The 22549-nt window shown below is 41.6% G+C and overlaps 3 protein-coding genes across 8 annotated transcripts in view; all 3 read left to right on the forward strand.

The window, feature by feature from the left end:
* LOC140354588 (protocadherin alpha-2-like) overlaps window positions 1-22549 on the forward strand; it is a 91546-nt gene that overhangs the window by 50347 nt on the left and 18650 nt on the right. For 2 of the 6 annotated variants that reach the window (XM_072439648.1, XM_072439649.1), the window contains exon 3: window positions 1128-1289. The exons of 2 other annotated variants lie outside the window; for them this stretch is intronic. In XM_072439648.1, coding sequence (XP_072295749.1) covers window positions 1128-1289 — 162 coding nt within the window. Of the gene's footprint in view, window positions 1-1127; window positions 1290-16368; window positions 18859-19992; window positions 22437-22549 lie in introns of those variants that run through there. 2 more of the 6 variants (XM_072439652.1, XM_072439653.1) reach the window with 2 other exon arrangements.
* Window positions 2069-8586, forward strand: LOC140347848 (uncharacterized). Its single transcript, XM_072434240.1, has 3 exons — window positions 2069-4557; window positions 5308-7581; window positions 8575-8586. The coding sequence occupies exons 1-3, from the start codon at window positions 2197-2199 to the stop codon at window positions 8584-8586; spliced, it is 4647 nt and encodes a 1548-aa protein (XP_072290341.1). The 5' UTR covers window positions 2069-2196.
* Window positions 13156-15643, forward strand: LOC140347864 (protocadherin alpha-2-like). Its single transcript, XM_072434241.1, has 2 exons — window positions 13156-15513; window positions 15611-15643. The coding sequence occupies exons 1-2, from the start codon at window positions 13156-13158 to the stop codon at window positions 15641-15643; spliced, it is 2391 nt and encodes a 796-aa protein (XP_072290342.1).

The raw sequence follows: 22549 nt of genomic DNA on the forward strand, positions 1-22549 counted from the left end.
GCTCCATTCCTGAAGACTCTCGTCCCGGGACTACTGTGGCTCTGATCAGTGTTAATGACAGAGACTCTGGGCTGAACGGGAAAGTGACATGTACAATAGAAGGAGATGTTCCCTTTACACTGTCTCCTTCTCTACAGGACAAAATGTATTCACTTGTGACTAAATCCACTCTGGATAGAGAGACACAGTCAGAGTATGTACTGTCTATAGTGGCCAAAGATCATGGCCAGCCCTCAATTACATCTGAGAAGAATATTCATATTGTCATATCAGATGTGAATGACAACAGCCCAGAGTTTGTCCTTAGATCATATAGTTTTTATGTCACTGAGGGCAATGAACCAGGAACGCAGTTGTTTTTTGTTCAATCTATTGATCATGATGAAGGTGAAAATGCTCATATTTCTTATCACATTTACAGAGATGGAAGTGAGGAAAATAAAGTGACTTCATTTCTCAATATTAATAGTGAAAATGGCCAAATCACGGCCCTGAAAAGCTTTGACTTTGAGACATTAAAGTCGTTCCAGTTTCAAGTTGTGGCCTCAGACTCTGGGACTCCGTCACTGAGCAGCAACGTGACTGTGCACGTGTTCATTCTGGACCAGAACGACAACGCTCCAGTCATTCTGTATCCAGTCAGCTCTAACGCTTCTGCTGAAGGAGTGGAGGAAATCCCCCGCAATGTGAACGCAGGACACTTGGTGACTAAAGTCAGGGCCTATGACGCTGATATCGGATATAACGGCTGGCTGCTGTTTTCACTGCAGGGAGTGACTGACCACAGTCTGTTTGGGTTGGACCGCTACACAGGACAGATCAGGACACTTCGCTCATTCACAGAGACAGACGAGGCACAGCACAAACTCGTCATACTGGTCAAAGACAATGGCAACGTGTCTCTGTCAGCTACAGCTACTGTGCTTGTCAAAGTGGTGGAGCCCAGCGAGGCTTTTGCAGCTTCTGATGTTAAGAGCTCCACTAAAGACGCTGAGGAAACTAATGTGACTTTTTACCTCATGATAACTCTGGCCTCGGTCTCAGCTCTGTTCATTATCAGTATTATTGTGCTGATTGCAATGCAGTGCTCCAAGTCCAGCACTGACTACACCTCCAAGTACTTACAGGACACAAACTATGATGGGACTCTGTGCCACAGCATCCAGTACAGATCTGGAGACAAGCGTTACATGTTAGTTGGACCCAGAATGAGCGTAGGATCCACTATAGTCCCAGGGAGCCAGGCCAACACACTGGTGCTGCCTGACAGGAGGAGACCTTCTGAGGAGGTAAGATAATGTGCATTTAGGTGTACCACTTTTGTGACACTTTGTCTGCAAATTGTCATGATTTTTCATAATGTTTTCGTCCTGCGTTTCAAAATTGCTGTCCATGGTGCTGACGCTCAGATTCGATGGAGCACTTTCTTAAAATCAAGTTGTGAAATAACCAAAGATACTTAAAGTTTTTGTGTTTGTTTGCTTACAGTTTTCACTTATGGAATAGAGAGCAATACAATATTTTATTCTTATTGCTCACCTATGAGATAAATCCAACTTTAATCAATACAATGTTTTGTGGGCTACTTTTATTTCATGCCTCACTGCTCTCCATGGTGCTAAACTATATACAGTGGTTTATGACATATATTAATGCAGTGGTCCTCGATCCCCATAATAACATTTGTTGAGTCGGCCTTATTTATATTAGTTCATTTTATTTGAAGGGCATAGGCAGAGATACATTAATTTGGTAGGCCACCAAGCAGGAATCCACATTCACCTTATGTGTACATTTTCAATAGCCCTCACATCATTTGGGGACCGTCTGAAATAATCTCAGGGGTCTCCAAGTGAAGACCCCCAGGTTGAGAACCACTGCCGTAATAAACCAGGTTCCTTATCAAATCAATGCCATATGGTATTTTATGACTAGAATACACAAAATGTTAAATAGTTGTGCCAAATTGAATTAAAACGGTATTATTTAGTCGTACTTATTACAGCATGGTGGCACTATTCCACTTAGGAACCACAGTGCCCGTTTGTCCCTCCCATCCCAAAAGCTTTTGTTTGTATTTGACTTGATCGTCGTGGCCATTTACGTCTGGCAACACTGCGGCTCAGGACGGGTTTATGTGGCTGCACTTTTTCATACACGGGCATCACAGCTAATTGGAGAATTGAATTGTAAACAATGATGGAGTTAAAGACGTTCTTTCCGTCAGTAATCACATCGTGGATCGCTGTGTGTTCGGCTCTTCTGCTGTTTTTGGGACAGTGCGCTTTGGCTCAGATCAGATACTCTGTTCCGGAAGAAGTGAGGGACGGGACTGTTGTTGGAAATGTCGCAAGAGATCTTGGACTTGATGTTTCGTCGTTGAGTGAGAGACGGTTCCGTGTTGTTTCTGAAACAAATGAAGCACATTTTGGAGTAAAACCCGAGAATGGCGCTTTGTTCGTCCACGGCCGCATTGACAGAGAGCAGCTGTGTCAGGGCAGCGGTACGTGTCTGATGGAGCTGAAGGTTTTAGTGGAAAACCCTCTGGAAGTTCACTATGTGGTGGTAGAAATCACTGACGTAAATGATCACGCTCCTACTTTTCCTAAAAGAAATGAAACTATCGAAATAGCGGAACAAACATTGTCTGGAACACGATTTCAGCTTCACTCTGCTCATGATCCTGACGCAGGAATGAACTCAGTCCGCACGTACAGTTTGTCTGCTAATGATCATTTTGACATCAATATTTGCGAAGCCGATGGTGAAAAAATACCTTTTTTAGTGTTAAAAAAAATACTGGACAGAGAACAAAGCAGTGAGCATTTTCTTCTGGTGACAGCGGTTGACGGAGGTAAATCCAAAAGGTCAGGAACACTGAATGTTACCATTATTGTTCTTGATGGTAACGACAACAGACCCGTTTTTAGTCAAGAGATTTATGAAATTACAGCCAAAGAAAACGTACAAACGGGCACGTCAATTTTAATGATTACGGCAACAGATCCAGACGAGGGAGTAAACGGAAAAATTGATTATAGTTTGGCCAAAACATTAAAGCAAAGCATCTATGACATGTTTGAATTAGACACAAAAACAGGAGTTATTGTTGTAAAGGGAAAGTTAGATTATGAAGAAAAAGATTTCTATGAATTAGAAGTGCAAGCGTCAGATAAAGGTGCACCTCCATTAAAAGGTGAATGCAGAGTTATTATAAAAATAATAGATGTTAATGACAATTCACCTGAAATAGATGTGACTTCTTTGTCAAACACAGTGTCTGAAAACTCTAAAACAGGAACAGTCATTTCTCTTATTCGCGTCAAAGACAAAGACTCTGGAGTTAATGGTAAAATCATCGCGCACATAACAAACAACGTGCCTTTTGAGCTAAAACCCTCGTATAAAGAAAACACATATTCAGTTGTCACTAAGGATTTCCTGGACAGGGAGCAGGTGTCTAATTATGACATAATAATAAAAGCCACTGACTGCGGGGAGCCTCCTTTATCCACCTCTAAAACACTCAGTATTCAGATATTAGATGTAAACGACAACAGCCCACAGTTTGAACAAAATCCTCTGTACGTTTATATTGTAGAAAATAACGTGGCAGGGACTTCACTGTTCTCTGTAACTGCAGCAGACAAAGATAAGAATGAAAACGCCGATGTTTCCTACAGCATTGCCCGCACAGGACAAGAGAAGGACGTGGCGCTCTTTTTAAATGTGAACGCGGAAAATGGCCAAATCACGGCCCTGAAAAGGTTTGACTTTGAGACATTAAAGTCGTTTCAGTTTCAAGTCGTGGCCTCAGACTCTGGGACTCCGTCACTGAGCAGCAACGTGACAGTGCACGTGTTCATTCTGGACCAGAACGACAACGCTCCAGTCATTCTGTATCCAGTCAGCTCTAACGCTTCTGCTGAAGGAGTGGAGGAAATCCCCCGCAATGTGAACGCAGGACACTTGGTGACTAAAGTCAGGGCCTATGACGCTGATATCGGATATAACGGCTGGCTGCTGTTTTCACTGCAGGGAGTGACTGACCACAGTCTGTTTGGGTTGGACCGCTACACAGGACAGATCAGGACACTTCGCTCATTCACAGAGACAGATGAGGCACAGCACAAACTCGTCATTCTGGTCAAAGACAATGGCAACGTGTCTCTGTCAGCTACGGCTACTGTGCTTGTCAAAGTGGTGGAGCCCAGCGAGGCTTTTGCAGCTTCTGATGTTAAGAGCTCCACTAAAGACGCTGAGGACACTAATGTGACTTTTTACCTCATGATAACTCTGGCCTCGGTCTCAGCTCTGTTCATTATCAGCATCATTGTGCTGATTGCAATGCAGTGCTCCAAGTCCAGCACTGACTACACCTCCAAGTACTTACAGGACACAAACTATGACGGGACTCTGTGCCACAGCATCCAGTACAGATCTGGAGACAAGCGCTACATGTTAGTTGGACCCAGAATGAGCGTAGGATCCACTATAGTCCCAGGGAGCCAGGCCAACACACTGGTCCTGCCTGACAGGAGGAGGCCTTCTGAGGAGGTAAGAAATAAACTTAAAACATACCTTCTAGAAATCATATTGTTATTCATAAGACTGACTTCAGATGGGATATTAAAAAAACAACAACAACAACTGTTCACCTGGCAACCACGCACAAAAGCTTAGCTAGAAATATACAAGTTTAGTCATGATACAAATAGAGCTACAAGGTATAATAATGTGTGTTTTTAAAATCAATATAGATAGTTATTGATTGTTCTTGAATTTGTATTTAACCATTTGCAAGTGACTGATCAAATCCAATTAATACATCAAAATAAAATATTGATACTGTTTTGAAAAGTACTCACCGTTGTTTTTGAATGCCAGTCATGCCGCTGTCCGTGGTGCTGAAGGATACGTTTCTGTGATCAAGACATCCCGTTTCTTAAACTTCTATGGCATGGAGAAAATATGTTGTTTTCATGACAAGAATCCATCTGCAAAAGATTATGCGATACAATAAATCATTTTCTTAAGTTTTACATTAGACCACCAGGTGGCACCAACCATTGAAACGTCTGCCGCACCATGTCCCTCCTCTCACAGACCCTTCATTTAATCTTTGACTGGAGCGTTGTATTCACTTGTCTTTTGCGTAGCTCTGGATTATTTGGTGCTTTAGTGGCAACAAGAACAGTTTTAAAATACATGGATTTTTGAAAAATGTTGGAGATGAAGAGGCCATTTGTGTTGGGAAAATGTTCGTGGATCACTTTGTGTTCGGCTCTCCTGATGTTTTTTGGACAGTGCACTTTGGCTCAGATCAGATACTCTGTTCCGGAGGAGGTGAAGGACGGGACTGTTGTTGGAAATGTGGCAAAGGATCTTGGTCTTGATGTTTCCTCTTTGAGCCAGAGAAGATTCCGTGTTTCGGGAATGAAAGAAGCTGTTTTTGAAGTAAACCAAAATAATGGCGCTTTGTTCGTCCACGGCCGCATTGACAGAGAGCAGCTGTGTCAGGGCAGCGGTACGTGTCTGATGGAGCTGAAGGTTTTAGTGGAAAACCCTCTGGAAGTTCACTATGTGGTTGTAGAAATCACTGATGTAAATGATCACGCTCCTACTTTTCCTAAAAGAAATGAAACTATAGAAATAGCGGAACATACTTTGTCTGGAAAACGATTTCAGCTTCACTCTGCTCATGATCCTGACGCTGGAATGAACTCAGTCCGCACGTACAGTTTGTCTGCTAATGATCATTTTGACATCAACATTCGGGAAACTGATGGTGAAAAAATACCATTTTTAGTATTGAAAAAAATGCTGGACAGAGAACAAAGCAGTGAGCATTTTCTTCTGGTGACAGCGGTTGATGGAGGGAAACCCCAAAGGTCAGGAAGACTGAATGTTACCATTATTGTTCTTGATATCAATGACAACATACCAGTTTTTAGCAAAGAGATTTATGAAATTACAGCCAAAGAAAACGTACAAACGGGCACGTCAATTTTTAAGCTCACAGCTACAGATCCAGACGAGGGAACAAACGGAGAAATTGATTATAGTTTGGCAAAAACATTGAAGCAAAGAATATTTGACATTTTTGAATTAGACACAAAAACAGGAGTTATTGTCGTAAAGGGAAAGTTAGATTATGAGGAAAAGGATTTCTATGAACTGGAAGTTCAAGCGTCAGATAAAGACACGCCTCCATTAATAGGTGAATGTAGAGTTATAATAAAAATCATCGACTTAAATGATAATTCACCTGAAATAGATGTGACTTCACTGTCAAACACAGTGTCTGAAAACTCTAAACCAGGAACAGCTATATCACTAATTAGTGTGACAGACAAAGACTCTGGTGTTAATGGTAAAATCATCGCGCACATAACAAACAACGTGCCTTTTGAGCTAAAACCCTCGTATAAAGAAAACACATATTCAGTTGTCACTAAGGATTTCCTGGACAGGGAGCAGGTGTCTAATTATGACATAACAATAAAAGCCACTGATTGCGGGGAGCCTCCTTTATCCACCACTAAAACTCTCAGTATTCAGATATTAGATGTAAACGACAACAGCCCACAGTTTGAACAAAATCATCTGTACTTTTATATTGTAGAAAATAACGTGGCAGGGACGTCACTGTTCTCTGTAACTGCAGCAGACAAAGATAAGAATGAAAACGCCGATGTTTCCTACAGCATTGCGCGCACAGGACAAGAGAAGGACGTGGCGCTCTTTTTAAATGTGAACGCGGAAAATGGCCAAATCACGGCCCTGAAAAGCTTTGACTTTGAGACATTAAAGTCGTTTCAGTTTCAAGTCGTGGCCTCAGACTCTGGGACTCCGTCACTGAGCAGCAACGTGACAGTGCACGTGTTCATTCTGGACCAGAACGACAACGCTCCAGTCATTCTGTATCCAGTCAGCTCTAACGCTTCTGCTGAAGGAGTGGAGGAAATCCCCCGCAATGTGAACGCAGGACACTTGGTGACTAAAGTCAGGGCCTATGACGCTGATATCGGATATAACGGCTGGCTGCTGTTTTCACTGCAGGGAGTGACTGACCACAGTCTGTTTGGGTTGGACCGCTACACAGGACAGATCAGGACACTTCGCTCATTCACAGAGACAGACGAGGCACAGCACAAACTCGTCATACTGGTCAAAGACAATGGCAACGTGTCTCTGTCAGCTACAGCTACTGTGCTTGTCAAAGTGGTGCAGCCCAGCGAGGCTTTTGCAGCTTCTGATGTTAAGAGCTCCACTAAAGACGCTGAGGACACTAATGTGACTTTTTACCTCATGATAACTCTGGCCTCGGTCTCAGCTCTGTTCATTATCAGCATCATTGTGCTGATTGCAATGCAGTGCTCCAAGTCCAGCACTGACTACACCTCCAAGTACTTACAGGACACAAACTATGACGGGACTCTGTGCCACAGCATCCAGTACAGATCTGGAGACAAGCGCTACATGTTAGTTGGACCCAGAATGAGCGTAGGATCTACTATAGTCCCAGGGAGCCAGGCCAACACAATGGTGCTGCCTGACAGGAGGAGGCCTTCTGAAGAGGTAAATACATTTGAAAGAGTTCATCTTTTTGCAATGTACGTTTCTTTTAATTTATTATGTATCCCCATAGTCCGCAAAAAATATGAATCATTTCTATTATTGCACTTTTCTCACTTCGATTTTTGACCAGTGAAGTGAACCATAGTTCAAGTCCTAAGTGTAAAGGCATTTGTTGTTGTCTTTTTTTGGCCAAGACAAATGAACAACAGTGCAATAAATTAATCACTAGAAACTTGAAAACTGATGATAATAATTATAACAATAATGATAATAATAACATGTATGCATGCATACATACGTACATACATACAGAACATGTATACATACGTACATACATACATACAGAACATGTATACATGCATACATAAATACGTACATACAGACAGACAGACAGACAGATGCCCCACGGGAATGTGAATGAAGTAAAAGGACGTTCTAATATTAATCATACGATGAAGGGATTGATACCTGCATTGATCGTGGATATAAGGTGAGCTTGTGGATGGTAGATGCTGATTGGTTGAGAAGTTGAAAGGAGTTACTACTGATTGGCTGAGATTGTTGCTAGGCTGTTGCAGAAGTGCAAATGTCAAATATTATCATTTCATTTTTTAATTAATGAACTATATCAAGGAAAATAATTAAACTAATGCACCTCACCTCAACTTGCATTGGTCTTGTGACCAATGCAATTCGCTGTTTGTGGTGTTCATATGTTTTAATCGTTTTCACGTTGAACCTTATTGTCTACAGGATGAGACATGATATAAGAAAATGTATGGTACTGAAACACAACACTGTAGTTTTCTTTGATTTCGCACGGTGTCACTGTTAGATGATCACAAATGTTTTGTGGGCTGAGCTTCATCTTTTGTTCCACCCCATTCACGGGTTCGTTGGGGGGGAAACAACATCGCCTGTTGTCATTGTTAATTGTGCTGAATGAAATTCCATTTTTAGATAGATGCGTTGACAATCTTTGTTGCTTTTTAGCTTAAGTTTTAAATCGTGGAACTATTATGCGAATCATGGAACAAAGATCGTCACGTTCAAAAATATGGTGGATCTGCTTTGTTTTCATCGGCGCGTTGCGGACAATGGGTTCTGCGCAACTGAGATATTCTATCCAAGAGGAAGTTAAAGAAGGGACCATTGTCGGCAGCGTGGCAAAGGATTTGGGTTTGGATAAGAGTGCGCTCAAAGACAGGAAGTATCGCATTGTGTCTGGCGCTGCAGAGCCTCTTTTTCACGTGGATCAGAAAGACGGGCTTTTGTACGTGAGTCGTAAGATTGACCGAGAAGAGGTGTGTGAAAAGAGCTCTACGTGTTTAATAAATCTTAAAACGGTGTTGGAAAACCCGTTGGAGGTGCATTACGTTGGAGTGGAGGTGCAGGACATAAACGACAATGCGCCAGTGTTTCCCGAATTGGAGACAACGCTGGAGATATCTGAGTCCGTGTTACCGGGAGTGCGGATTCCTCTCAAAGAAGCGAGAGATCTGGACACCGAGACGTTCTCCATTCAACAGTATAAACTTAGTGCAAACGAAAATTTCCGTTTAGATTTTACAGACATGGATGAAGATGGTAAAATACCGACATTAATTGTGCAAAAACCTTTAGACAGAGAGACAGAGAAACGCCATTCTCTTGTGTTGACAGCTGTAGATGGTGGAAAACCTCCCAAATCTGGCCAAACGAAAATCATTGTAAATGTAATGGATGTTAATGATAACGCTCCTCGTTTTACTACCAATGATTTGTTGGTCACACTGGCCGAAAATGCACGCATTGGTACGACTGTAATACAGGTTAATGCCACAGATTCAGACGAAGGCGCAAATGGAGATGTTGTGTATGCATTCAGCAATAGAGTAAAACAACGACTTCTAGATTTATTTGAGATTAATCCACAGACAGGTGCCATACTTGTTAAGGGTTTAATAAACTATGAGGAGAAAGAAAAATATATTATAGAAGTTGAAGCATCAGATAAAGGTCCGGCTCCACTGGCCACGCAGAAAAAGGTAATAATTAGAATAGTAGATGTAAATGATAATGTGCCTGAGATTGAAGTCACTTCATTTTCCAGCTCCATTCCTGAAAACTCTCGTCCCGGGACTACTGTGGCTCTGATCAGTGTTACTGACAGAGACTCTGGGCTGAACGGGAAAGTGACATGTTCAATAGAAGGAGATGTTCCCTTTACACTGTCTCCTTCTTTACAGGACAAAATGTATTCACTTGTGACTAAATCCACTCTGGATAGAGAGACACAGTCAGAGTATGTACTGTCTATAGTGGCCAAAGATCATGGCCAGCCCTCACTTACATCTGAGAAGAATATTCATATTGTTATATCAGATGTGAATGACAACAGCCCAGAGTTTGTCCTTAAATCATATAGTTTTTATATCACTGAGGGCAATGAACCAGGAGTGCAGTTGTTTTCTGTTCAATCTATTGATCATGATGAAGGTGAAAATGCTCATATTTCTTATCACATTTACAGAGATGGAAGTGAAGAAAACAAAGTGACTTCATTTCTCAATATTAATAGTGAAAATGGGCAAATCACGGCCCTGAAAAGCCTCGACTTTGAGACATTAAAGTCCTTCCAGTTCCAAGTCGTGGCCTCAGACTCTGGGACTCCGTCACTGAGCAGCAACGTGACAGTGCACGTGTTCATTCTGGACCAGAACGACAACGCTCCAGTCATTCTGTATCCAGTCAGCTCTAACGCTTCTGCTGAAGGAGTGGAGGAAGTCCCCCGCAATGTGAACGCAGGACACTTGGTGACTAAAGTCAGGGCCTATGACGCTGATATCGGATATAACGGCTGGCTGCTGTTTTCACTGCAGGGAGTGACTGACCACAGTCTGTTTGGGTTGGACCGCTACACAGGACAGATCAGGACACTTCGCTCATTCACAGAGACAGACGAGGCCCAGCACAAACTCGTCATACTGGTCAAAGACAATGGTAACGTGTCTCTGTCAGCTACAGCTACTGTGCTTGTCAAAGTGGTGGAGCCCAGTGAGGCTTTTGCAGCTTCTGATGTTAAGAGCTCCACTAAAGACGCTGAGGACACTAATGTGACTTTTTACCTCATGATAACTCTGGCCTCGGTCTCAGCTCTGTTCATTATCAGCATCATTGTGCTGATTGCAATGCAGTGCTCCAAGTCCAGCACTGACTACACCTCCAAGTACTTACAGGACACAAACTATGACGGGACTCTGTGCCACAGCATCCAGTACAGATCTGGAGACAAGCGCTACATGTTAGTTGGACCCAGAATGAGCGTAGGATCCACTATAGTCCCAGGGAGCCAGGCCAACACACTGGTGCTGCCTGACAGGAGGAGGCCCTCTGAGGAGGTAAGGGATATAGCAACATATTTTGATTTTGACATCCTATGATCTATTTTAGTTTAGTCAAAAACAGTCCAAATATAGTCATGTTAATGTTCTGTATTTTGTATTTTATTGTATAGTTAACACAACATAGAGGATTGTTTATGGTTTACTCTGACCATATTTGGGGAAAAAAAAGAAAACCACCAAACATGTTAGTGAATCCAGAATGTATTCACAGCGCTTCACTTTTTTCCCATTATTTTATTATGTTACTGCCTTATTCTAAAAAAGGATTGAATTAGTTATTCACCTCCAGAATTTTATAAACAATGCCCCATATTGACAACTTGAAATAAGGTTTTTTGAAGTATTTGCAAATGTATACGAAAACAAAACAAGCCATGAAGTATACAAGGAATTTTCTGTAGACCTCTGAAACAGGATTGTCAAGGTACAGAACTTGGGAAGAGTACAGAGCATTTCTGCAGCTTTGAAGGGTCCTCTGAGCACAGTGACCTCCAAGGGCCTTAGTCAGGGATTTGACCAAAAACCTGATGGTCACTCTGACAGAGCGTGTCTCTGCGGAGAGAGGAGAACCTTCCAGAAGAACAACCATCTCTGCAGCACTCCACCAATCAGGACTGTATGTAAGAGTTGCCAAACGGAAGTCACTCCTCAGTAAAAGGGTTTGTAAAAATGCACCTGAAGGACCATGAGAAACAAAAATCTCTGGTCTGATGAAACAAAGATTGAACTCTTTTGCTTGAATACCAAGCATCATGTCTGACACCAGGCACCGCTCATCACCTGGTCAATACCGTCCCTACAGTGAAGCACGGTAGTGTTAGTATCATGCTGTGGGGCAGTTTTTCAGCCACAGAATCTGGGGGACTATTCATGATCAACACAAAGATGAGTACTGTATAGCAGTGTACAGAGACATCCTCAATGAAAACCTGCTCTAGAGCCTCTCTACCTCAGACTGGGGCGAAGATTCTTTTCCAATAAGACAACGACCTTAAGCACACAGCCAGGATAACAAGACAAATCTGTGAATGTCCCTGTGTCCCTGTGTGGCCCAGCCAGAGCCCAGACGTGAACTGACACTCACCAACCAAAGTTATTGGGGTTGGGATATTCTGCAAAGAAGAATGGGATAAACTGCAGATAAATAGGGATAGCTTGCTTGAAGCATTATGCTCAAAAAGGCTTGAGGCTGTAATTAGTGCCAAAGGTGATTCAACAAATGATTGAGTAAAGGCTGTGAATACTTAAGTACAATTGCTTTTTATCTATTTATATATATATTTTTAATATATTTGTAAATAATTCTAAAATCCTTCTTTTGTGTTGTCATTATGTAGTATTCTTTGTAGAAAACAGTATCGAGGAAAATAATCAGTTGTATTTATTTTGGGAAAAGGATGCAATATAACAAAATGTGGAAAAGGTGATGCGCCGTGAATATTTTCAGGATGCACTGTCTGTGATCGTTTATGTTTGCCTTTATTAGTTAGATCCACCTTTTATCAACAATTCTCTTTCTCAATGTATTAAATGAATGTGTTATAAAAGCATATTGATCTTATCATATATGTGGAAACTGGTTTGAACTTTCCAACAAGACACTATTTCATAAGAAGATCAACTGTGTACTATCCTAGCGTTCATTTTGTTGTTCGGAATTTCAAATCCCATCTTGAATGTAAAGGGTTAATTAATGATCAACTTAATGTGGGACAACAATAGGAAACTATAAGTGATGGTGTCATTTTGTTGTGTTGGTGGTTGCAGGGCTCATGGCTTAAGCTGCAGTGTGATGCAGTGTTTAACTTTATTCTCAGTCCGATCGCTGTCTGAGGTGTTGAATGAGATTTTCTGTTATAAATCAGAAATGAACTCTCCAGCTCTTCAAGACTCACATATGTATGAACACTGATTAGTTTAGTGAGCGCAAAAAGAAACTATTGCTGTAACAATAGTAATGTAGTTGTAGTTATGCGACTCATATCATAGTTGACCTCATTGTGGCGCTACTAAACAGGGAAATATCCACCCGTGTGTCACTCCTCTCACACTGGCTTTTGTTTCCAATTTACTGAATCGCAGTGGCCACTTGTCTTCTGCGTTATTGTGGAGTTTGGTGCTTTTTCTTGACTATTTTTTTTGTCATTACAATTTAATACGTAGATTGTTAATGGGATTGTAAGCAACAATGGGAATTAAAAAATATTTTCTACCGAGAATCTGCTCGTGGATCGCTCTGTGCTCGACTCTACTGCTGCTTTTTGGACAGTGCGCTTTGGCTCAGATCAGATACTCTGTTCCGGAGGAGGTGAAGGACGGGACTGTTGTTGGAAATGTGGCAAAGGATCTTGGTCTCGATGTTGCCTCGTTGGGTGAAAGGCGTTTCCGCGTTGTTTCTGAGACAAACGAAGCTATTTTTGAAGTAAACCAAAATAATGGCGCTTTGTTTGTCCACGGCCGCATTGACAGAGAGCAGCTGTGTCAGGGCAGCGGTACGTGTCTGATGGAGCTGAAGGTTTTAGTGGAAAACCCTCTGGAAGTTCACTATGTGGTTGTAGAAATCACTGATGTAAATGACCACGCTCCTACTTTTCCTAAAAGAAATGAAACTATAAAAATAGCGGAACATGCTTTGTCAGGAAAACGATTTCAGCTTCACTCTGCTCATGATCCTGACGCTGGAATGAACTCAGTCCGCACGTACAGTTTGTCTGCTAATGATCATTTTGACATCAATATTCGGGAAACTGATGGTGAAAAAATACCATTTTTAGTGTTGAAAAAAATGCTGGACAGAGAACAAAGCAGTGAGCATTTTCTTCTGGTGACAGCGGTTGATGGAGGGAAACCCCAAAGGTCAGGAACACTGAATGTTACCATTATTGTTCTTGATATCAATGACAACATACCAGTTTTTAGTCAAGAGATTTATCAAATTACAGCCAAAGAAAACGTACAAACGGGCACGTCAATTTTTAAGCTCACAGCTACAGATCCAGACGAGGGAACAAACGGAGAAATTGATTATAGTTTGGCCAAGACATTGAAGCAAAGAATCTATGACATTTTTGAATTAGACTCAAAAACAGGAGTTATTGTTGTAAAGGGAAAGATAGATTATGAAGAAAAAGAGTTTTATGAATTAGAAGTGCAAGCGTCAGATAAAGACACGCCTCCATTAACAGGTGAATGCAGAGTTATTATAAAAATAATAGACGTAAATGATAATTCACCTGAAATAGATGTAACTTCTTTGTCAAATACAGTGTCTGAAAACTCAAAACCAGGAACAGTCATTTCTCTTATTCGCGTCAAAGACAAAGACTCTGGAGTTAATGGTAAAATCATCGCGCACATAACAAACAACGTGCCTTTTGAGCTAAAACCCTCGTATAAAGAAAACACATATTCAGTTGTCACTAAGGATTTCCTGGACAGGGAGGAGGTGTCTAATTATGACATAACAATAAAAGCCACTGACAGTGGGGAGCCTCCTTTATCCACCACTAAAACTCTCAGTATTCAGATATTAGATGTAAACGACAACAGCCCACAGTTTGAACAAAGTCCTCTGTACTTTTATATTGTAGAAAATAACGTGGCAGGGACGTCACTGTTCTCTGTAACTGCAGCAGACAAAGATAAGGATGAAAACGCAGATGTTTCCTACAGCATTGCGCGCACAGGACAAGAGAAGGACGTGGCGCTCTTTTTAAATGTGAACGCGGAAAATGGTCAAATCACCGCCCTGAAAAGCTTTGACTTTGAGACATTAAAGTCGTTCCAGTTTCAAGTCGTGGCCTCAGACTCTGGGACTCCGTCACTGAGCAGCAACGTGACAGTGCACGTGTTTATTCTGGACCAGAACGACAACGCTCCAGTCATTCTGTATCCAGTCAGCTCTAACGCTTCTGCTGAAGGAGTGGAGGAAATCCCCCGCAATGTGAACGCAGGACACTTGGTGACTAAAGTCAGGGCCTATGACGCTGATATCGGATATAACGGCTGGCTGCTGTTTTCACTGCAGGGAGTGACTGACCACAGTCTGTTTGGGTTGGACCGCTACACAGGACAGATCAGGACACTTCGCTCATTCACAGAGACTGACGAGGCACAGCACAAACTCGTCATACTGGTCAAAGACAATGGCAACGTGTCTCTGTCAGCTACAGCTACTGTGCTTGTCAAAGTAGTGGAGCCTAGCGAGGCTTTTGCAGCTTCTGATGTTAAGAGCTCCACTAAAGACGCTGAGGACACTGATGTGACTTTTTACCTCATGATAACTCTGGCCTCGGTCTCAGCTCTGTTCATTATCAGTATCATTGTGCTGATTGCAATGCAGTGCTCCAAGTCCAGCACTGACTACACCTCCAAGTACTTACAGGACACAAACTATGACGGGACTCTGTGCCACAGCATCCAGTACAGATCTGGAGACAAACGCTACATGTTAGTTGGACCCAGAATGAGCGTAGGATCCACTATAGTCCCTGGGAGCCAGGCCAACACACTGGTGCTGCCAGACAGGAGGAGGCCCTCTGAGGAGGTAAGATAATATGCATTTAGGTATACCACTTTTGTGACACTTTGTACGCAAATTGTCATGATTTTCCATTATGTTTTCAACCTGCGTTTCAAAATAGCTGTCCATGGTGCTGACGCTCAGATTCGATTGAGCACTTTCTTAAAATCAAGTTGTGAAATAACCAAAGATACTTGTATAGATGTAAAAGTGCAAAGGAATACAACACAGCCTATATCCATGAATATACTTTTAGAAAAATAATAATAAAAATAACACAATACCTGACCACTGACAGAGGACCAAAGTTGTGCTTGTGGAAGGTGGATACTTATTAGTTGAGTGAGAAGTTGAGTGGCGTGTTCACTGATTGGCTGAATATGTTGTTGGGCAGTTGCTTGGGCCCTTATGTAAAAACAAACAAATAAACAAACACAAAGTAAAGGGTACCACTTTATGATACACGCTTAATTTGCCTCACCAAAGCACTGGCAAATAGTTATTTCATTATGTACATATCATTCATTAAGCATGGTTCAGGCTTAGTAACCACCTATTAAAGGTTAGGGTTAAGAATTAGGGTTTTTAGTTAAATATATTAACTAAGCCTAATAATTCTTGATAAAATATGTGTTGATTATTGAACCAAGCACTGAAAACTACACGCTAATAACACCTTTTGACATCTGACATTTTTGGCACTTACGTATTCTCATTGTTTTCACCGTGCACAGGATGAGAAATTTTGTGATACATGTTAAGTACTTTAAACACAATAATATCATTTTCATTGATATCTCAAGGTGTCACTGTTATGATCGTTGCAAGTTTTGTGGGCTGAGCTTATTTTTTTTGCTCCACCCACTTTACTGTTTTGTTGCGCACAAAAACGTTGGCTGTTGTCATTGTGAATTGTGCTGAATGGAATGAAGAGTTCAGTTTCTACATAGATGCGCTTGTGATAATCTCTTTTGCGTTATACACTCGTTTTTAATCCTGGAAATATTTTTGCCGATCATGGAACAAAGATCGTTGTGCTTAAAACTATGGTGGATATGCTTTGTTTTTATCCTAGCGATGAGGACAATGGCATCAGCGCAACTGAGATATTCTATCACTGAAGAAGTTAAAGAAGGGACCATTGTCGCGAATGTGGCAAAGGATTTGGGTTTGGATAAGAGTGCGCTCAAAGACAGGAAGTATCGCATTGTGTCTGGCGCTGCAGAGCCTCTTTTTCACGTGGATCAGAAAGACGGGCTTTTGTACGTAAGTCGTAAGATTGACCGAGAAGAGGTGTGTGAAAAGAGCTCTACGTGTTTAATAAATCTTAAAACGGTGTTGGAAAACCCGCTGGAGGTGCATTACGTTGGAGTGGAGGTGCAGGACATAAACGACAATGCGCCAGTGTTTCCCGAATTGGAGACAACGCTGGAGATTTCCGAGTCTGTGTTAACGGGAGTGCGGATTCCTCTCAAAGCAGCGAGAGATCCGGACAGTGCAACGTTCTCCATTCAACAGTATAAACTTAGTGCAAATGAACATTACCGATTAGAAGTTAAAGACATGGATGAAGATGGTAAAATACCAACATTAATTGTGCAAAAACCTTTAGACAGAGAGACCGAGAAACGCCATTCTCTTGTGTTGACAGCTGTAGATGGTGGAAAACCTCCCAAATCTGGCCAAATGAGGATAATTGTAAATGTAATCGACGTAAATGATAACGCACCTGTTTTTTCTAATCAGGCCTTATCTGTGACGCTTACTGAAAATGCTCCAATCGGTACGACTGTATTACAGGTTAATGCCACGGATTCAGATGAAGGAGCAAATGGAGAGGTTGTGTATGCATTTAGCAATAGTGTAAAACAACGAGTACAAGATTTATTTGAGATTAATCCACAGACAGGTGCCATACTTGTTAAGGCTTTAATAAACTATGAGGAAAAAGAAAAATATATTATAGAAGTTGAAGCATCGGATAAAGGTTTTGCACCATTGGCGTCACAGAAAAACGTCATAATTAAAATAGTAGACGTAAATGATAATGCGCCTGAGATTGAAGTCACTTCATTTTCCAGCTCCATTCCTGAAGACTCTCGTCCCGGGACTACTGTGGCTCTGATCAGTGTTAATGATAGAGATTCTGGGCTGAACGGGAAAGTGACATGTACAATAGAAGGAGATGTTCCCTTTACACTGTCTCCTTCTCTACAGGACAAAATGTATTCACTTGTGACTAAATCCACTCTGGATAGAGAGACACAGTCAGAATATGTACTGTCTATGGTGGCCAAAGATCATGGCCAGCCCTCACTTACATCTGAGAAGAATATTCATATTGTTATATCAGATGTGAATGACAACAGCCCAGAGTTTATCCTTAAATTATATAGTTTTTATATCACTGAGGGCAATGAACCAGGAACTCTGTTGTTTTCTGTTCAATCTATTGATCATGATGAAGGTGAAAATGCTCATATTTCTTATCACATTTACAGAGATGGAAGTGAAGAAAACAAAGTGACTTCATTTCTCAATATTAATAGTGAAAATGGGCAAATCACGGCCCTAAAAAGCTTTGACTTTGAGACATTAAAGTCGTTCCAGTTTCAAGTCGTGGCCTCAGACTCTGGGACTCCGTCACTGAGCAGCAACGTGACAGTGCACATGTTCATTCTGGACCAGAACGACAACGCTCCAGTCATTCTGTATCCAGTCAGCTCTAACGCTTCTGCTGAAGGAGTGGAGGAAATCCCCCGCAATGTGAACGCAGGACACTTGGTGACTAAAGTCAGGGCCTATGACGCTGATATCGGATACAACGGCTGGCTGCTGTTTTCACTGCAGGGAGTGACTGACCACAGTCTGTTTGGGTTGGACCGCTACACAGGACAGATCAGGACACTTCGCTCATTCACAGAGACAGACGAGGCACAGCACAAACTCGTCATACTGGTCAAAGACAATGGTAACGTGTCTCTGTCAGCTACAGCTACTGTGCTTGTCAAAGTGGTGGAGCCCAGCGAGGCTTTTGCAGCTTCTGATGTTAAGAGCTCCACTAAAGACGCTGAGGACACTAATGTGACTTTTTACCTCATGATAACTCTGGCCTCGGTCTCAGCTCTGTTCATTATCAGCATCATTGTGCTGATTGCAATGCAGTGCTCCAAGTCCAGCACTGACTACACCTCCAAGTACTTACAGGACACAAACTATGACGGGACTCTGTGCCACAGCATCCAGTACAGATCTGGTGACAAGCGCTACATGTTAGTTGGACCCAGAATGAGCGTAGGATCCACTATAGTCCCAGGGAGCCAGGCCAACACACTGGTGCTGCCTGACAGGAGGAGGCCCTCTGAGGAGGTAAAATAAATGTTTATTTTTTACAAAGTTTTTCTCATCTTATACTTCACCTATTACACCTGTACTTAATGTAATTTCACAAAATTCTAAGGTGTTTTGAATCTTTACAAGAATAATAATAATAATCAATATTCATATATATATATATATATATATATATATATATATATATATATATATATATATATATATATATATATATATATATATATATATATATATATATATTTGGCCTCAGCCTGCGGCATTTTTCATTCTCATTATTGAACTAACATTCTGATTTTATCCAAATTATACTCAGCAGTTATTGTCTTTTTTAGGGCAGAGGAGAAACCGTTTTGAGAAACGCACGCTTTTGCCTAATTTACTTTAAACAGGTTTTTATCCTTTCCTTTTTTCCTTAAAGTGTGTACAGCAGGTTTTAGTGATTTTCTCATTTGGACTTTATTTGTTGTATCAATACCTGTTGTAAATATGAATTATAGTTTTACAGCAATCAAGTGGCTTTTAGTGGAGAAAAGTTGAAAAATCTGTGGAAATGTAAAGAAAAACACATCACTCAATAGGGACACTCATTCCATCCAACATTTGTGTCAGAAATGGTCCAGCTTTCACAGTTGGTCTTAATCTGGTAAGACTCTGTTGTCAAAATTGTTTTTATACAATGCATGTTCTCTACTTGTCCAACTATATCATGCATCGTTTTCTTCTGACAATAAGAATATATTGGAATATAGCTCTAAGATTTTTTTCTTTTCTATCATGGAACAAAGATAACCCAGAGTAAACACAATGCCACAGTAATACAGTTTATTTTTGTAACGTCTTGTATTTCTGACAAAGCAAAGAAAGTGTTGGAACCGCTGCAAAATACTTTGCAATCAAAGCTGTATTTGAGATTCACTCTCCATGGTGCTGATCTACAACTCTTTCTTGAATTTTTTTTATTGAATGCATTTTAAAAATATCCACATAAACCGTATTGCAGTTGTCATTGATATCGCACGGTGGCACTGTCACATGTTCGTTGTGGTTTTGTGGGCTGATCTTAAAGTGCTTCTTGGCCTGTTCCGCCCACTTTACTGTTTTGATAGCGACAAAAACGTCGGCTGTTGTCAAACAGAATTCTGGAGTGATTTTAAGATTGGGATTTTTGGATATATTTTTCAGAGTCATTTTGATGCTTTGAACTCTGGCTTTTTATTTGTTCAATTGCATTGCCAAGTATGGAACAAAGATCGTTGCGCGCTAAAATTGGGTGCCTCGGCTTTGTCTTTGCATCAGTTTTGTGGACAATGGCCTCAGCGCAACTGAGATATTCTATCTCTGAAGAAGTTAAAGAAGGGACCATTGTCGGGAACGTGGCAAAGGATTTGGGTTTGGATAAGAGTGCGCTCAAAGACAGGAAGTATCGCATTGTGTCTGGCGCTGCAGAGCCTCTTTTTCACGTGGATCAGAAAGACGGGCTTTTGTACGTGAGTCGTAAGATTGACCGAGAAGAGGTGTGTGAAAAGAGCTCTACGTGTTTAATAAATCTTAAAACGGTGTTAGAAAACCCGCTGGAGGTGCATTACGTTGGAGTGGAGGTGCAGGACATAAACGACAATGCGCCAGTATTTCCTGAATCGGAGACAACGCTGGAGATTCACGAGTCTGTGTTAACGGGAGTGCGGATTTCTCTCAAAGCAGCGAGAGATCTGGACAGTGGAACGTTCTCCATTCAACAGTATAAACTTAGTGCAAACGAATATTTCCGATTAGAAGTCAAAGACAAAGGAGACGATGGAAAAATACCAACATTAATTGTGCAAAAATCTTTAGACAGAGAGACAGAGAAACGCCATTCTCTTGTGTTGACAGCTGTAGATGGTGGAAAACCTCCCAAATCTGGCCAAACGACGATAATTGTAAATGTCTTAGATATTAATGATAACGCACCTGTTTTTACTAATGGCGATTTATCAGTGACGCTGCATGAAAATGTTCCAATAGGAACAACTGTGATACGGGTTAATTCTACGGATTTAGACGAAGGAGCAAATGGAGAGGTGAGGTATTCGTTTAGCAACAGTGTAAGTCAACGATTGCTAAATCTATTTGACATTAATCCTAACACAGGTGAAATAATTGTTAAAGGACAAATTAACTATGAAGATAAGAATACATTAGAACTTGAGGTAGATGCTTCGGATAAGGGCTTTGCTCCTTTGGCCACTCAGAAGAGCGTCATAATTAAAATAGTAGACATGAATGATAATGCGCCTGAGATTGAAGTCACTTCATTTTCCAGCTCCATTCCTGAAAACTCTCGTCCCGGGACTACTGTGGCTCTGATCAGTGTTAATGACAGAGACTCTGGGCTGAACGGGAAAGTGACATGTACAATAGAAGGAGATGTTCCCTTTACACTTTCTTCTTCTCTACAGGACAAAATGTATTCACTTGTGACGAAATCCACTCTGGATAGAGAGACAAAGTCAGAATATGTACTGTCCATAGTGGCCAAAGATCATGGCCAGCCCTCACTTACATCTGAGAAGAATATTCATATTGTTATATCAGATGTGAATGACAACAGCCCAGAGTTTGTCCTTAAATCATATAGTTTTTATATCACTGAGGGCAATGAACCAGGAGTGCAGTTGTTTTCTGTTCAATCTATTGATCATGATGAAGGTGAAAATGCTCATATTTCTTATCACATTTACAGAGATGGAAGTGAAGAAAATAAAGTAACTTCCATACTCAATATTAATAGTGAAAATGGCCAAATCACGGCCCTGAAAAGCTTTGACTTTGAGACATTAAAGTCGTTTCAGTTTCAAGTCGTGGCCTCAGACTCTGGGACTCCGTCACTGAGCAGCAACGTGACAGTGCACGTGTTCATTCTGGACCAGAACGACAACGCTCCAGTCATTCTGTATCCAGTCAGCTCTAACGCTTCTGCTGAAGGAGTGGAGGAAATCCCCCGCAATGTGAACGCAGGACACTTGGTGACTAAAGTCAGGGCCTATGACGCTGATATCGGATATAACGGCTGGCTGCTGTTTTCACTGCAGGGAGTGACTGACCACAGTCTGTTTGGGTTGGACCGCTACACAGGACAGATCAGGACACTTCGCTCATTCACAGAGACGGACGAGGCTCAGCACAAACTCGTCATACTGGTCAAAGACAATGGTAACGTGTCTCTGTCAGCTACAGCTACTGTGCTTGTCAAAGTGGTGGAGCCCAGCGAGGCTTTTGCAGCTTCTGATGTTAAGAGCTCCACTAAAGACGCTGAGGACACTAATGTGACTTTTTACCTCATGATAACTCTGGCCTCGGTCTCAGCTCTGTTCATTATCAGCATCATTGTGCTGATTGCAATGCAGTGCTCCAAGTCCAGCACTGACTACACCTCCAAGTACTTACAGGACACAAACTATGACGGGACTCTGTGCCACAGCATCCAGTACAGATCTGGAGACAAGCGCTACATGTTAGTTGGACCCAGAATGAGCGTAGGATCTACTATAGTCTCAGGGAGCCAGGCCAACACACTGGTGCTGCCTGACAGGCGGAGGCCCTCTGAGGAGGTAAAGTGCTTTGAACACCATCATTGAGTTGATGTTACTACAATGTATTTATTAACACATTTAAATGCAAAACAACTAAAAGTGTCGCTGTCTATGGTGCTGAACAGATCAGT

This window comes from Eucyclogobius newberryi, unplaced genomic scaffold, assembly GCF_026437365.1.
Source record: "Eucyclogobius newberryi isolate DKJ021-1_F unplaced genomic scaffold, fEucNew1.0.hap1 SCAF_11, whole genome shotgun sequence".
NCBI classification, from domain to species: domain Eukaryota; kingdom Metazoa; phylum Chordata; class Actinopteri; order Gobiiformes; family Gobiidae; genus Eucyclogobius; species Eucyclogobius newberryi.